This window comes from Oncorhynchus kisutch, linkage group LG7 (assembly GCF_002021735.2).
Source record: "Oncorhynchus kisutch isolate 150728-3 linkage group LG7, Okis_V2, whole genome shotgun sequence".
Classification (NCBI taxonomy): Eukaryota; Metazoa; Chordata; class Actinopteri; order Salmoniformes; family Salmonidae; genus Oncorhynchus; species Oncorhynchus kisutch.
In genome coordinates this window covers 36105611-36121785 of record NC_034180.2, presented here as the reverse complement: position 1 = coordinate 36121785, position 16175 = coordinate 36105611, and the positions used below count along the sequence as shown (strand labels likewise).

At 41.2% G+C, this 16175-nt stretch overlaps 2 protein-coding genes across 4 annotated transcripts; one reads left to right on the top strand and one right to left on the bottom strand.

Moving 5' to 3' along the window:
• The first annotated feature begins 1525 nt into the window (after nt 1-1525).
• LOC109894562 (syncoilin) lies at nt 1526-14379 on the top strand. Of its 2 annotated transcripts, none has more exons than XM_020488144.2 (5): nt 1526-1942; nt 7112-7673; nt 7985-8395; nt 8474-8598; nt 10762-14379. In XM_020488144.2, exons 1-5 carry the CDS (start codon nt 1842-1844, stop codon nt 10805-10807), a joined length of 1245 nt encoding a protein of 414 aa, XP_020343733.1. In that variant the 5' UTR covers nt 1526-1841; the 3' UTR covers nt 10808-14379. The 2 variants fall into 2 exon arrangements, with proteins under 2 accessions (XP_020343733.1, XP_020343734.1); XM_020488145.2 differs by lacking the exon at nt 1526-1942 and adding an exon at nt 1952-2116 and having other exon boundaries at nt 10762-11736.
• LOC109894561 (histone-binding protein RBBP4-like) lies at nt 10744-15838 on the bottom strand. 2 transcript variants are annotated; one of them, XM_020488142.2, is made up of 10 exons: nt 15700-15838; nt 15073-15220; nt 13401-13546; nt 13092-13265; nt 12891-13006; nt 12632-12792; nt 12358-12484; nt 12170-12247; nt 11793-12038; nt 10744-11595 (listed from the first exon to the last, which is right to left on the bottom strand). In XM_020488142.2, the coding sequence occupies exons 1-10, from the start codon at nt 15713-15715 to the stop codon at nt 11533-11535; spliced, it is 1275 nt and encodes a 424-aa protein (XP_020343731.1). In that variant the 5' UTR covers nt 15716-15838; the 3' UTR covers nt 10744-11532. The 2 variants fall into 2 exon arrangements, with proteins under 2 accessions (XP_020343731.1, XP_020343732.1); XM_020488143.2 differs by lacking the exon at nt 15700-15838 and adding an exon at nt 15388-15590 and having other exon boundaries at nt 11016-11595.
• Between the last annotated feature and the right edge of the window lie 337 nt (nt 15839-16175).

Here is a 16175-nt window from a genome sequence, read left to right as displayed (position 1 = left end):
TTGCATCCCTAAAAACTAAACATATTTGTCATAAGAAACTAGCTCCCTGGTATACAGAAAATACCCTAGCTCTGAAGCAAGCTTCCAGAACATTGGAACGGAAATGGCGCCACACCAAACTGGAAGTCTTCCAACTTCCGACAGTACCGTGCAGTATCGAAGAGCCCTCACTGCTGCTCGATCATCCTATTTTTCCAACTTAATTGAGGATAATAAGAACAATCCGAAATGTCGTTTTGATACTGTCGCAAAGCTAACTAAAAAGCAGCATTCCCCAAGATGATTACTTCAGCAGTAATAAATTCATGAACTTCTTTGAGGAAAAGATCATGATCATTAGAAAGCAAATTACGGACTCCTCTTTAAATCTGCATATTCCTCCAAAGCTCAGTTGTCCTGAGTCTGCACAACTCTGCCAGGACCTAGGATCAAGAGAGACACTCAGTGTTTTAAGAGAGAGACTCAGACACACAGTGTTTTAGGACTATATCTCTGATGATGAAAATAATCATGGCCTCTAAACCTTCAAGCTGCATACTGGACCCTATTCCAACTAAACTACTGAAAGAGCTGCTTCCTGTGCTTGGCCCTCCTATGTTGAACATAATAAACAGCTTTCTATCCACCGGATGTGTACCAAACTCACTAAAAGTGGCAGTAATAAAGCCTCTCTTGAAAAAGCCAAACCTTGACCCAGAAAATATAAAAACTATCGGGCTATTTCGAATCTTTCATTCCTCTAAAAACAAATTGAAAAAGCTGTTGCACGGCAACTCACTGCCTTCCTGAAGACAAACAATGTACAGTGGGGCAAAAAAGTATTTAGTCAGCCACCAATTGTGCAAGTTCTCCCACTTAAAAAGATGAGAGAGGCCTGTAATTTTCATCATAGGTACACTTCAACTATTACCATCAAAATGAGAAAAATACATTGTAGGATTTTTTATGAATTTATTTGCAAATTATGGTGTAAAATAAGTATTTGGTCAATAACAAAAGTTTATCTCAATACTTTGTTATATACCCTTTGTTGGCAATGACAGGTCTGCGTTGCACCAAACGGCAGGCGTCACACACCGGGAATCTTCAACTTTAATTGCTCCACCTCCACACTTAACACTGTCCCAGAAATCACTCCTTTCACTTTCACCATTTTCCTAAGAGTAAAGCAAGAAACAGATCTTGACCAAAGGGATGTCCCATTTAAAATGGTTAAGGTTAGGGTTAGCTAAGGGTAGGGTGATAATGCAAAGATTACATTATCACTTGTTGGGTGTAGATAAGACTTTTAGACTGGCACGATATACTTCTGACAAAAAATGAATAAAGTGTAACTTCTTTTTTGACAGCTATCAGAATGATTACAATTACATTTCTCAGAATATTGCATTATTTATCCTGGATGACATATTAAAAAATTCATTAGAGACAATTACGTTATCTCATATCATTAACATCACATTAGTATATACGTACAATGACCAGATAATTCAGAACCAATACTCTTCATCTAATGTGTGGGAATGATCAAACAGCAGAACATCCTTTTATCCCATTGGTGCCTGATTCTTTAAGACTGCTCTGCATGGAGTCCACCATGAGATCAAGACTCTATCTTAGTTGTTTATAAATGACAGGCCATAAAAAACCTAAATATAATCTAGCTCTGCACAGGCTGGCCCAGATATGTGTCAGCAATGGCATCAATAACGTCTTAGCCCCTCTCACTGACACAGTGAGTGACCTCAGTTTACCATGTGGGAGATGAGAAAGTCTACCTCGGGGGAAGGATAGTGTTTCTCCGCTCCCTCGTATCTTATTTATGAACACAAACAGAATATATGTTTATGTTTAGACAAGCAGCTCCACAGAAAAGGTGGTCTAAAGAGGAAACTGTTTGTCTGTGTTGCTATCTACACTTCTCTGCATCGTTGTCTAGAAAGTGAGTTGAAATGCTAATCGTTTCAGACGGGTGATTTTGCAACACTGTAATTCTAAAAACGGAACATTTTATTATTATATCCTTAGTCTGAGTTTGGTGGTCTGTGTCTTGACTGGGCAATGTTTGAATGACTTTTACATTTTTTTTATTTTCTTTTTACGTTGGAAGTTTAAGGTGAGTGACACTTTTACAACCCTTGTTCAGAATATTTTTTTTATCTCAAATGTACTTCTAACCTCTCATTGGGGACCCCCAGACGTTTCACCATTTTGTTGTAGCCCTGAACTAGTTCACTTGATTCACATATTGAAGGGCTTGATGATTAGTTGAGAAGTTGGATCAGGTGTGCTGTGGAACAGTTCAAATACATGGAATGGCTGTGGGTCCATGAAAAGAGGTTTGAAAACACTTGTACTAAACGGATTAAACGTGATTGTAGGGGATTATGTTTTCTTTGAAAATGCATATGGGTAAAATTGTGACATGCCTGTACAATTCATGAATATAACAATGTCTGAGAATGTCACTGTCATTCAATCAAGAACAGATAGTGGTAAGAATAGACAGATGGCACAATCAGGAATATACAGTGATAAGGGATGATTAGATATATCTAGATAGAGGCTCCGAATGAAAACACAAACAAAGAAAATCTCTAACATTGACTGGGTCATCTTACTCTTCAGTCTATTTTTGTGCAATCTTATAAATGAAGGTCAGCCTTGATAGTGTTCCTATTCCCATTAATATGTCCTGCGATTTCACTGGGCTGTGCGGATCACTAAATTATCTGGCTTATCCATAGACTGTATCCATTGACTGTAAAAAGAATGGACAAAGCCATTGATGATGTCAGCCCAATGTTTCCTATGACTCATTTGAAGATCATGAAGTGTTGTTTTAGCGTGTTGCCATCTTGTTTCATGGGCAATTTGATTACTTGCTATTCAGAATCATTGGGATGTCCCTACCCCATTGAAGTTGACATTTAAAATGATTACAGTAAGGGTTAAGGTTAGGTAAGGGTTAAGGTGAGGGTAGAGTTTAGGGTAGGGCCACCCAAGGATCCCGGATAGCATAATATGTTTGAGCTACTCTAGGAAGTGACATTGCAGGTTAGCTTAGTGCTGCCCCATCTCATTGAATATCTCAACTTGAAGACCGACTGGGGTACTAGTCAATGAGTATGGCCATCTTCATGGTCAATATTTATGGGTATACAAATAGATTTTCGTTTTCATTGTTAACAAAACGTTCTTAAAAAATACCCACATAAAGGTCATCATCAAACCTGAAATAGTTATATGTCAAATCATATTCAGCCAGCTCTAGAATAAAGTTTGTTGGTAGGTATTCGTTAGTATCTCTGTCTCTCAAATAGCGAGCTAGGGCTGCCAACCCCCGTATGGGGAATGCTAGTATATAGACTCTCGACATCTAATGTGACCAAATTGCAGTATTCTGTTAATCCTGTTATAGGTGAGATCTTGTTTATGAAGTTTATAGAATCTTTCACATTTGATGGTAATTCTTGCCCATGAGATTTAATAAAGGAGTCTACGAAGGAAAGACAATGGCTATAGTACTGAGCCTATTCCTGCAACCACTGGTCTGTCTGGATAATTGCCTTGTTGTGTTTTAGGTTTGTGTAATTTTGGCAAAATGTACAGGCATGGATTTATGGGACATTTGCAGCAAAGGTATTCATATTCAGGTTTTGAGATAGGGTTATTTAATAGGGTTTGCTCCAGATTAGAGCATATATCCCTTTGGAACACCTGTGTGGGATCAACAATCAACAATCAAGATGTATGTCCTTGAACTGATTATATTAAAATTGCACACAGAAGTTAAAGGGTAATTTTCTGCCTGCAGTGTAATGGAGGATCCTGCTTTTTGAAAACATTACTTCCAGTACCCCAGTCGGCCTTGAACTTTACATCCCCAATCAAATCAAACTTTATTGATGACCTACACAGATTTGCAGAAGTTATCGCAGATGCAGTGAAATGCTTGTGTTTCTAGCTATAACAGTATACCTACCAATAACATTTTAAAAATACACACATAATTCAGAAAAATAGAAAATAAGAAATATCAGAATGAGCAATCTCAGAGACCGGAATATAAATATATATATACATATAAATATACAGTGCCTTCAGAAAGTACTCATACCCCTTGACCCCTCCACATTTTGTTGTGTTACAGCCTGAATTCAAAATGGATTAGATACATTTTATTTTCTCACACATCTACACACAATAACCCCTAATGACAAATTGAAAACATGTTTAGATAAATGTTTGCTAATTTTTTGAAAATGAAATACAGAAATATCTAATTTACATAACTATTCACGCCCCTGAGTCAATACATGCTAGAATCACCTTTGGCATTGATTACAGCTGTGAGTGTTTCTGGGTAAGTCTCTAAGAGCTTTGCACATTCCATTTTTTTTCATTCTTCAAGCCCTGTCAAGTTGGTTGTTCATCATTGCTAGACAGACATTATCAAGTCGACTTAAGTCAACACTGTAACTAGGCCACTCAGGAACATTAAATGTAATCTTGGCAAGGTGAACTTGTCTCCCAGTGTCTGTTGGAAAGCAGACTGAACCAAGCTTTAATGTTTTTTATCTGAAAAAACTCCCTAGTTCTTGCTGATGACAAGCATGACAAGCATATTTGTTTACCCATCTACCAATAGGTGCCCTTATTTATGAGACACCGGAAAACATCCCTGGTCTTTGTGGTTGGATCTGTGTTTGAAATTCAAGCCTCGACTGAGGGACCTTACAGATAATTGTATGTGTGAGGTAGTCATAAAAGCAATATTGAACACTATTATTGCCCACAGAGTGAGTCCATGCAACGGATTATGTGATGTGACTTCTTAAGCAAATGTTTACTCCTGACCTTATTTAGGCTTGCCACAACAAAGGGGTGAATGCTTATTGACTCAAAACATTTCAGATTTTCATTTTTAATTAATTTGTAAAAATATCTAAAAACATAATTCTACTTTGGCATTATGGAGTATTGTGTGTAGGCCAGTGACAAAAACATCTCAAATGTGGAAAAAATCTAGGGGTGTGAATACATTCTGAAGGCACTGTACATTCAGAAAGTATTCAGACCCCTTTACTTTTTCCACATTTTGTTACGTTGCGCCCATATTCTAAAATGGAGTAAATTAATAATTTTCCATCAATCTTTTTTATTTAAATTTTATTATAACTAGGTAGGCCAGTTGAGAACAAGTTCTCATTTACAACTGCAACATGGCCAAGATAAAGCAAAGCCGTGCGACACAAACAACAACACAGAATTACACATGGAATAAACAACCGTACAGTCAATAATACAATAGAAAAGTCTATCTACAGTACAGTGTGTGCAAATGAAGTAAGATTAGGGAGGTAAGGCAATAAATAGGCCATAGTGGCAAAATAATTAGAATGTAACAATTAAACACTGGAGTGATAGATGTGCAGAATATGAATGTGTAAGTAGAGATACTGGGGTTCCAAAATAGCAAAAATAAATAAATAACAATATGGGGATGAGGTAGTTGGGTGGGCTATTTACAGATGCTATGGACAGGTGCAATGATCTGTAAGCTGCTCTGACAGCTGATGCTTAAAATTAGTGAGGGAGATATGAGTCTCCAGCTTCAGTGATTTTTGCAGATTGTTCCAGTCATTGGCAGCAGAGAAGTGGAAGGAAAGGTGGCCAAAGCAGGAACTGGCTTTGGGGGTGACCAGTGAAATATACCTGCTGGAGCACGTGCTACAGGTGTTGGTACACTATTGGTGACCAGTGAGCTGAGAAAAGGCGGAGCTTTACCTAGCAAAGACTTATAGATGACCTGGAGCCAACCATCGTCTGGCTTTTTTATGGCGGTTTTGGAGCGGTGGCTTCTTCCTTGCTGAGCGGCCTTTCAATTTATGTCGATATAGGACTCGTTTTACTGTGGATCTAGATACTTTTGTACCTGTTTCCTCCAGCATCTTCACAAGGTCCTTTGCTGTTGTTCTGGGATTGATTTGCACTTTTCGCACCAAATTACGTTAATCTCTAGGAGACAGAACGCGTCTCCTTCCTGAGCGCAATGACGGCTGCATGGTCCCATGGTGTTTATACTTGCATACTATTGTTTGTACAGATGAATGTGGTACCTTCAGGTGTTTGGAAATTGCTCCCAAGGATGAACCAGACTTGTGAAGGTCTACAATGTTTTTTCTGAGTTCTTGGCTGATTTCTTTTGATTTTTCCATGACGTCAAGCAAAGAGGCACTGAGTTTGAAGGTAGGCCTTGAAATACATCCACAGGTAGACCTCCAGTTGACTCAAATGATGTCAATTAGTTTATCAGAAGCTTCTAAAGCCATTACATAATTTTCTGGAATTTTCCAAGCTGTTTAAAGGCAGTCAACTTAGTTTATGTAAACTTCTGACCCACTGGATTTGTGATACAGTGAATTATAAGTGAAATAATCTGTTTGTAAACAATTGTTGGAAAAATGTCTTGTGTCATGCGCAAAGTAGATGTCCTAAACGACTTGCCAAAACTATAGTTTGTTAACAAAAAATGTGTGGAGTGGTTGAAAAATTAGTTTTAATGACTCCAACCTAAGTGTATGTAAACTTCCAACTTCAACTGTATATAGGATGAGCCATGACTAGAATACAGTATAGACATATAAAGTGGGTGAAACAGTATGTAAACATTATTAATGTGACGAGTGTTCAATGACTCAATACAGTGCGTTCGGAATGTATTCAGACCCCTTGAATTTTTGACATTGTGTTATGTTACAGCCTTAATCTAAAATAGATTTATTTTTATTTTTATCCTCATCCTGAATACTTTCCGAATGCACTGTAGGTCAGCAGTCTCTAAGGTGCAGGGTAGACTACTGGGTGGTAGCCGGCTAGAACAATGACTAAGGTTCAGGGCCGGGTACTGGTCCGAGGCCGGCGAGTGGTGATTGTCCAATGGCCTGGAGATAGAAGCTGTTTCTCAGTTTCTCGGTCACAGCTTTGTTGCAACAGATGAACAGGCCGTGGTTGAGGTCCTTGAGAGGGGGAAATCATTGGGAGCAGTCGTTCCCCCCTGAACTTATCAAACTTTCCCATCCTTTCTTCTCCTACTTCAACTTTTCAGACAGGTGATGGAGACACCAATGGCTGTTGAGGATCTACAGAGAAGGAGGGAAGTTGAGTCTAGAGAGAACTTGCACTCTGGAGAGGACTCCATGGAGGAGGCACATTCTGTGGAGAGCAGCCTAATGGCAGCACTAACCCACCATGAGAGAAGCATGTACGGTGCCGGATTTGCGGCTCAAGCACACATCACTGAGGTAGTAAGCCCCATGGAGAGGTGTGTGGAATATACCTTTGTCCAGGTGCAGGGGAACATGGACAGTGTGGGGCTGCTCTTTGAGGAGTGCATCAAGAAGGTGGGCCATCTAGAAAGTCAAAGGGATGAATTGATACTGGAGCTGTTGCAGCTAGAGCAGCCCATGCTGCAAGCTACTGTGGCCTTGAGGGGACAGTTGTTAGAGGCACGTAGAGTTCTCACCAGTGTCCAGTTGGAGTTTATTCATCTGCAAATAGAGGTGGGACAAGTAAAGAGTAAGCTGTTTGTCACAGCCAGGGACTGTATCCAGAGCCAGCTAGCGCTGGCTGCACGGCAGTATGAGGTGGCCCAGGCTGCAATCACGCAGGTAAGGTAGAGTGGAAACCCCACAGCATTGCATATAAGCTTTTGTGAGAATGCAGTTAATGTACCATTAACATACTGAGGGGTAACAGTATGAGGGGTGTTGACATTTTCCTGTGATTTGTGCAATTTTTTTGTGTGTTCTTTGTCATCCCTTTGTTGTAATGTTTCAGTGTTGACATGTTATATTGTTGATGGGTGCTACCACATAATTGTTATTGCTGTATTCATGGCTGTCTGTCATCCAGAGTTAATCACACATTATTGTGTTCGTATGAGGGCCAACTATGCTGGCATTGCTTTTTCTGCCCCTAGGAGGAGCTCCGGGCCCACGTCCAGAATCTTACAGAGGAGGTAGCCCAGCTTCAGGAAGCCCAGCACAACCAGCTGAACACCCTAAAGGACCGGGCCAGACAACCATCCCGTCCCCGGTCTATGAGCGATGTCACTCACTGCCGACGAGCATCCCTGGACCTGCAGAAGCGCCTCAGTGGCAGCATGAGGAATCTAGAAGGCTGGTATGAGCCACGCCTGCTAGCCCTCCTCCGGAGGAGGCAGGCTGGGAAAGAGACCCTGAGAAGGAGCAGGGATGTGGGCCGAGACCTTAAGGCCAGACTGGGGCCCCTGAAGGAGCAGACCCAGAGGCTGGAGCTGCAGAGAGCTTGTCTAGAGGAGAGGATTGCTCTGATGGAGAGGGAGAGGGTGGAGAGAGTGGCACAGTATAAGGTACAGGGGGATTAGGAACATGTGCTGTTTTGTAGCCCGTAAAGGTGTGGTGTAATTGTTCTAATTTCTTCTCATCAGGAGACTGTGGACTCGCTTGAGGAGACCATGAGGAAGCTGAAGTTGGAGCTTTGCATTCAGAAAAAGGCAAACAGACAATTGGAAGAATTGAAGAAGGGACTTTTGAGTGAGCTGAACTATGACAGGTAGGGTGTTGTATGCTACTTACAGTGCATTCGGAAAGTATTCAGACCCCATCCCTTTTTCCACATTTTGTTACATTACAGCCTTATTCTAAAATTGATACGGTCCCACAGTTGACAGTGCATATCAGAGCAAAAACAAAGCCATGAGGTCGAAGGAGTTATTCGTAGAGCTCCAAGACAGGATTGTGTCAAGGCACAGATCTGGGGAAGGGTACCAAAACATTTCTGCTGCATTGTAGGTCCCCAAGAACACAGTGGCCTCCATCATTCTTAGATCGGAAGAAGTTTGGAACCACCAAGACTCTTCCTAGAGCTGGCCGCCAGGCCAACCTGAGCAATCGGTGGAGAAGGGCCTTGGTCAGGGCGGTGACCAAGAACCCGATGGTCACTCTGAGAGTTCCTCTGTGAAGATGGGAGAACCTTCCAGAAGAACAACCATCACTGCAGCACTCCACCAATCAGGCCTTTATGGTAGTGTGGCCAGATAGAAGCACTCCTCAGTAAAAGGTACATGACAGCCCGCTTGGAGTTTGCCAAAAGGCACCGAAAGGACTCTCAGACCTTGAGAAACAAGATTCTCTGGTCTGATGAAACCAAGATTTATCCCTTTGGCCTGAATGCAAAGCATCACGTCTAGAGGAAGCCTGGCACCATCCCTACGGTGAAGCAAGGTGGTGGCAGCATCATGCTGTGGTGATGTTTTTCACCCGCAGGATCAAGGGAAAGATGAACGGAGCAAAGTACAGAGAGATCCTTGATAAAAAAACTGCTCCAGAGTGCTAGGGACCTCAGACTGGGATGAAGGTTCACCTTCCAACACAACAAATCGTCTAAGCTCACAGCCAAGACAACGCAGGAGTGGCTTTGGGACAAGTCTCTGAATGTCCTTGAGTGGCTCAACCGAAGCCTGGACTTCAACCCGATCGAACATCTCTGGAGAGACCGTGAAAATAGCTGTGCAGCGACGCTCCCCATCCAACCTGACAGAGCTTGAGGGGATCTGCAGAGAAGAATGGGAAAAACTCCCCAAATACAGGTGTGCCAAGCATGTAGCGTCATACCCAATAAAACTCAAGGCTGTAATCGCTGCCAAAGGTGCTTCATCAAATGTACAGAGTAAAGGGTCTGAATACTTAGATAAATTGTGGTCTTTCACCTTTTTTTCATACATTTCTAAAAACCTGTTTTTGCTTTGTCATAATGGGGTATTGTGTGTAGATTGGTGAGTGGGCAATTCAATACATTTTAGATTAAGGCTGTAAAGTAACAAAATGTGGGAAAAAATCAAGGGGCCTGAATACTTTCCGAATGCACTGTATCTGGCCATGAGAAGTAGAGATCATCCATTTTGACCCTAAGGAATCTGACAGTTTTCATTGAATACATTAAATTAATATTTGATGTCTGGACTACTTACAATTGCCATTAAACACTGAACAAAAATATATACGCAACATGTAGTGTTGATCCCATGTTTCATAAACTGAAATAAAAAATCCCAGAAATGTTCCATATGCACAAAAAGTATATTTCTCTAAAATGTTGTGCCCAAATTTGTTTACATCCGTTAGTGAGCCTTTCTCTTCGCCAAGACATTCCAACCACCTGACAGGTGTGACATATCAAGAACCTGATTAAACAGCATGATCATTACACAGGTGCCCCTTGTGCTGGGACAATAAAAGGTCACTTTAATATTTGCAGTTTTGTCACACAACACAATGCCACAGAAGTTGAGGGAGCGTGCAATTGGTATGCTGACCTCAGGAATGCCCACCAGAGCTGTTGCCAGAGATATGTTAATTTCTCTACCACAAGCTGCCTCCAATGTCATTTTAGAGAATTTGGCAGTACATCCAACTGACCTCACAACTGCAGACCACGTGTAACCACGCCAGCCCAAGACCTCCACATCCAGCTTCTCCACCTGTAGAATTGTCTGAAGGGAGGGCACATCCATGGCTGCACGCCTGCCTAGTCATGTGAAATCCATAGATTAAGGCTGAATTGGTTTAAATTGACTAATTTCCTAATATTAACTAACGCAGTAAAATCTGAAATGGTTGCATATTGCATTTATATTTTTGTTCAGTATATATAGACAAACATGTAGAATAAATATTCGAGGGAGTTTCAACATGCTGGTTTTTTTTTTTTTTACAGGGGCTGTATTGAAGTGAGCGAAACAACTGCTGAAAGGGAGTCCTAACTTTTCCATACTTATCAATGGAAGTAGAACAATTGACAAAATATCCAGGACCCCTCAGACCAAACATGTTTTACTGTGTTTGCGAGTATCCTTGATGGTGCATTTAGCCAATGTCACCTATTGGTATACTTAATCTGCTCTTAGTGCATCAACAATGGTGTTATGACAGTTGACCTCAACTATGAGAGCAGCCTGTCTTAACTGTACATTTAAGGTCTACCGTAAATACATTTTTATTATGAATACACTTAAAAAACATGGGAATCCGATGCAGCATACAAAGAAAACAGACACATAGGGATGATATACATACAGCTTGAAAGCTGATTGTGGAAATCTACAATTCAGATATCATGGGAATAAAATCTATGTACAATTTCTTATAAAATGAAACTGGAAATTAGTTTAAATGACTCATGTTTCTAAGAATATGAGCATAATTTAACATGAAAAACAATAATTGGGTGCCTACTCAACTGTGGTGCTTGTCCCCCTGGTAAAAATTTGACCAAAGAATGGCATAGCTACCATTATCACCATATCAAACAGTAGGATCCTTTCTTATATAAATATATGCAAAACCTTGATGCCATGATAGTGAAACAAGCACTTAATGTTTCCCTCTACAAAAGAACAACTGACTCTTATGCATAAAAAAAAGACATTTGAATGTTGTTTTGAGGATGTGATCAAGGGAGGGGTGTTGTGTGATTGACAGATGTCACTCATGCCTGGACCTCAGTGTCTGCTGCTCCCTCTGGGTCCTCGTCATTGTAGATGTTCTCAGCCTTAAAAAATGGAAAGACATTCTTAGTACTCCTCCTTAGAAATAATTGTGATTCTACATATTACAGTAGAACACTTCTGCCAAGCTTTCAAAACTTATTTATGCCTCATGAAATGAATAAATATGAACAGAATACATTTAACTATTCTCTATAGCCTCCCACTGTATGACAGAGCCCAGTCTGTCCTGGGGTCTCACCATCTGCCAAACTTGCATGATGTTGTCCTCGGACACAGAGCAGATGACCCAGGGTTCGTTGGGGTTCCATGAGAAGTCAGAGATCTTAGCCGTGTGACCGCCATGAATGAACAGCAGTTCAGGTGGACCATCCTCAGCATCCTCTGGCGACTGCTCCTCTCCGATTTTACTGAGGTCCCACACGTTGAGTCGCCTGTCTGTGCCACTGGAGGCCAGGATGGTTTCATTATGAGGAGACCACTGGACCTAAAGGGAGGAAAGGAGGTTAGGTGGGTTTGACGAGGCCTAGTAATAGATACAAAATCTGGTTCAAAACATATAGCTTTTGCAAAACAAACTTCATAGGGAATAATTGACAGCTTATTGACTTAACATACCTGGAAGATCTCATCTTTGTGAGACTCAAACGAATGCAGCTTCAGTTTCAGGTTCCTCAGGTCCCAAAGGGCTACAGTCTGAATTGGGAGAACCAATCAATTACAACCACCACCACAACCAGTTAGATCAACACTACATTATGAAAGATATCTTGGAAAAATTAAGAGCAGTAAGAGATCCAGACTACCTTGTCTGCTGAGCCCGAGGCCAGGATGAACTCGCTGTAGGGGTTGAAGGACAGACAGTTGACCTCGGCAGTGTGGGCGTCCACAGCATGGCTAGGTTTGGACGTGTTGTTGGATCGCGTGTCCCAACTGCACAGTAAACAATGTTATTGTTCATTAAGCAACACCAAACAATGCGGATGGTGCAACTAATTTTAGTCACACGAGCTTAGTAAATTGTTTTTCTACTCAAATCCATTATCCACTGCGGGAGTTGCTCATCTCAGGGAGCCTTACATCATGAGTTTCTGGTCATCAGCTACAGATCCAAAGAGTGACTCATGCAGTAGATGCCAGGAGACGTCCTCCACTACAGCTGTGTGTCCAGTAAAGATAGTCTTTGCATCTACAACCTTTCCCTCCTTAGGAACAGCACTGATGTCCCACATACAGATAGTCTGCAGACAGATGGGAAACAAGGGAAGGTGAGAGGAAAGACATGGAGGGAAGAAGACTATTCAAGCACATGCTTTGGGTCAAGTGACAAGTCACTGACATGGTCATCAGAAGCACTGAGGAGGCAGCCACTCAGGTTGGGGTTCCAGGAGAGACCGTAGCCCTCTTTCTGGTGTCCCCTCAAACGCAGATCTGGGGTACACTCTCCAGATGGATCTGTAATACAGAGGTAATAGCATGTTATTTCAAAAGAAATGAGAAAGGAAGACTGGAACTTCCTGACCAACCTCTAAATACCCACCTGGTTTGGAGGGATGTTTGGTGTAGTCAAAGACGAGCACGTCGCTGGTTGGGGTTTTGGTGGCAATGATGCAGGGGTTCTGGGGCATGTGGCGGGCTCTGTTCACCTCTCCCTCATGGTTGATCTTGATTTCAATCTCTATCTTACCACTGACTGAGCCAAAGCCTCCAAACTCTGAAGGGAGAGAGGCAGAGAAATTAGCTACAGGGATAAGGACCAACATATATCACCAGTTAAAATATTTTGAATGATCCAAAGACTGAAAACATGCAGAAAGGTTGTAATTGATGCAAAAACATTGTCCCTCACCACCTTTCTCACTGTCGTAGTGAGAGGCATCAAACTGGGCATCGTCATTAGGCAGTTGCACGCTGGCGATGACCAGGTGATTCTGTTCATCTGAGGTGTGTGTGCCAAGAACCAACCTGTGTACGCTGAAATCCTTCCCTTCAGGTCTAAAAGGATAGAAAGAAATATGTTACAAGACAAATAGGTCCATTTAAATAAACACTTCTGTCATATGTAGGGGGCATTAGCTAGAAACTCAATGTGGTACATACAAGGATTATTCTTTGCAACAACACATATGGAGACTGAAAACAATCTTCCTGAAGAAACCTTCCCACTCCCAGTAATGTTGCAAAGGCAGGCTAATCTTTGATCGGCACAAGTATCTGGTATTCTTGGGAATTATAGCTAGATATGCTGGGATACCATAAAAAAAAATTGGACATGGGGTGTAAAAAATAAAATGCATATAATAGTGTAATGACAAAAAATATATATGTGTAATGACATTCAGCATTCGTCATTAGGCACACTTGCAGCCTGAATTGATTGATGCATCCACTGATCTGCGAGCGTCAAGGTCCAGTCAACACTGCCATGGCAAAATGTTAGTGCTCAGGTTAGATGAGTATATAAGTAAAACATTTAGTGTTCATGTCGAACCACACCCCATTTTGGAGCATATACCACCCATTTTTAAGTAAATCTGTTAATGTTTTGCATGTGGTTGACAGGCAGTAATGACACATTGTGGTGTAATAGCATAGTTCTTGCCATCTTTGTTTTAATTGTGATAGGCTCATGTTTGACCCCCACCATTTATTTTGCCAGCACTCTGAACCAGCTTACTTTCACCCCTTATTTAGATATTTTTCTGCTTATAATTTCCGACATTTCTTAGACTATTTGTTTGTCAACTTGTTAATAAGTAGATACATTCAGCTTCTCTTCTGTAATTACTTGTTGACCTTGAAGACTAAATAAAGCAGAAAGCCATTAATCGATAGAATGAATGCATCAACAATAATCTAGTAGTTGACATCAGTAAAGTTCTTTCATTTCTGCTCGCAGAGCGAGGATGTGTAGAGACCGGGGAGAAAGTGCAATAGCCTAAAACAGCAGACATATTTCCCTGGCAAAATGTCCAATTAACATCCGTTTCAAAGGTTAAGGAAATAAAAGCTGTGAAAACAATCCAACATGATTTGAGTTTGTCTTGGATACATATTTTTTTGTGGTTAAAACAACCTACTGCGCATTCCATTCTCTCAAGAGTCTGCAATAAATAATTACTCCATTCCTGTTCCCAAGACAGGTAGCCTAGTGGTTAGAGCGTTGGGCCAGTAAACAGCCCCTGAAAAAGGCAGTTAACCCACTGTTCCCTGGTAGGCCGTAATTGTAAATAAGAATTTGTTCTTGACTGACTTGCCTAGTCAAATTTAAAACGTTTAAAATATAATTCCATTGGGTGTATACTTTTACAGCAATAAATAATTCTGCAGGAATTGATATTATATAAGACTACATGTGGGAGTTACAGTCAGTCTCCAGACTTCAGTTACTATTCAATGAAACTAATTTGAACATCAAAAGGTGCGCAAAACAAGGGCTGCAGCCGCACCTGCCCCACGCCTACTTCCACTGCTCCTGTAGCTTTGTATTCCTATAAAGGTGCCCAGACAGTGAACCCCACCTGTTGACATCGGGTAGCCACTGTGCAGTGAGGCTGGGCCACTCCAGGGCGTGGGTCATCACCAGGTCATAGAGGAAGGGTGTGTTCTTCTTCCATATCTTGTACTCCTCATTTATCACCCTCTCCTCCACAGCATCATCAAACGCTGCTATAAAATAGTATGAAAGTCATGTGAGACAGGAGGTTTAAATGTAAAGTATATTAGAAGCAACCCATTGTAAGGAAATATAGGTGTGATTGAGAAGGGGAACCCTATTAACATTGAGCAAGTCTTCGGTAAAGTTAGCTAGGTAGCTACGTTCCGTTAACACTTACAGGGTTTCGCAGTTGTGTTAGCATTGATCAACCGAGCTAGCTAGCTCATTACTCCCGCAAAAAGGGGTTGTGTCTCTGACATAGAACAAAGCTAAAGTTAGTATCTAACTAGCTTACTAGATAACGTTAGTGGGCTACTAGTACTAGCGAGCTCATTTGTATAAAATAATGAATTAAATATCTTCACAATTGATAAGCCGGGAGAACCTGTCCTTCCACCCTGGCCTAGCTTGGTAGCTAGCTAGTTTTCCCAAGTGGTCTGGGCGCTATTCTTGTTGAAGTAAATTGTGACGTAACGTTTCACCGAATTACCTTCTTTATCAGCCATGGCGTTGCTAATATTACGAAAGTATGTTTTCAGGATTAGGGTTCTGTTGAGAGCAAACAAGGCAGCTGGACTACCTTGGCGGGAACTCCGTAGTGATCCAATAGCCAATCAGCGTCAACTAAACCGGAAAACGTCGTATTTGCGTTTTTTTAAGAAAAACTGGAGTCTGAAGCTTTTGTCAAATTGTTTTTTTTTAGATGTTGCATTTTAGCTAACCTTAACCCTAAGCCTTTTCAACACCTTAACATAATTATCCTAACCTGCTACGAAAGGCAAATCCGACGTGAATATGACAAATCTCTTCTAGTCATCCAAAATATTGCAATCTGGGATCCTTTCGACGTCACTAACCTACACTACGTTTTAAAATAATTAAGGTACGGTTTATGGTAAGGTTAGAGGTATGTAGGTCCCAAGGATCCCGGGTTGCGCTGACCACAGCATAAAATCAAAATTGGCT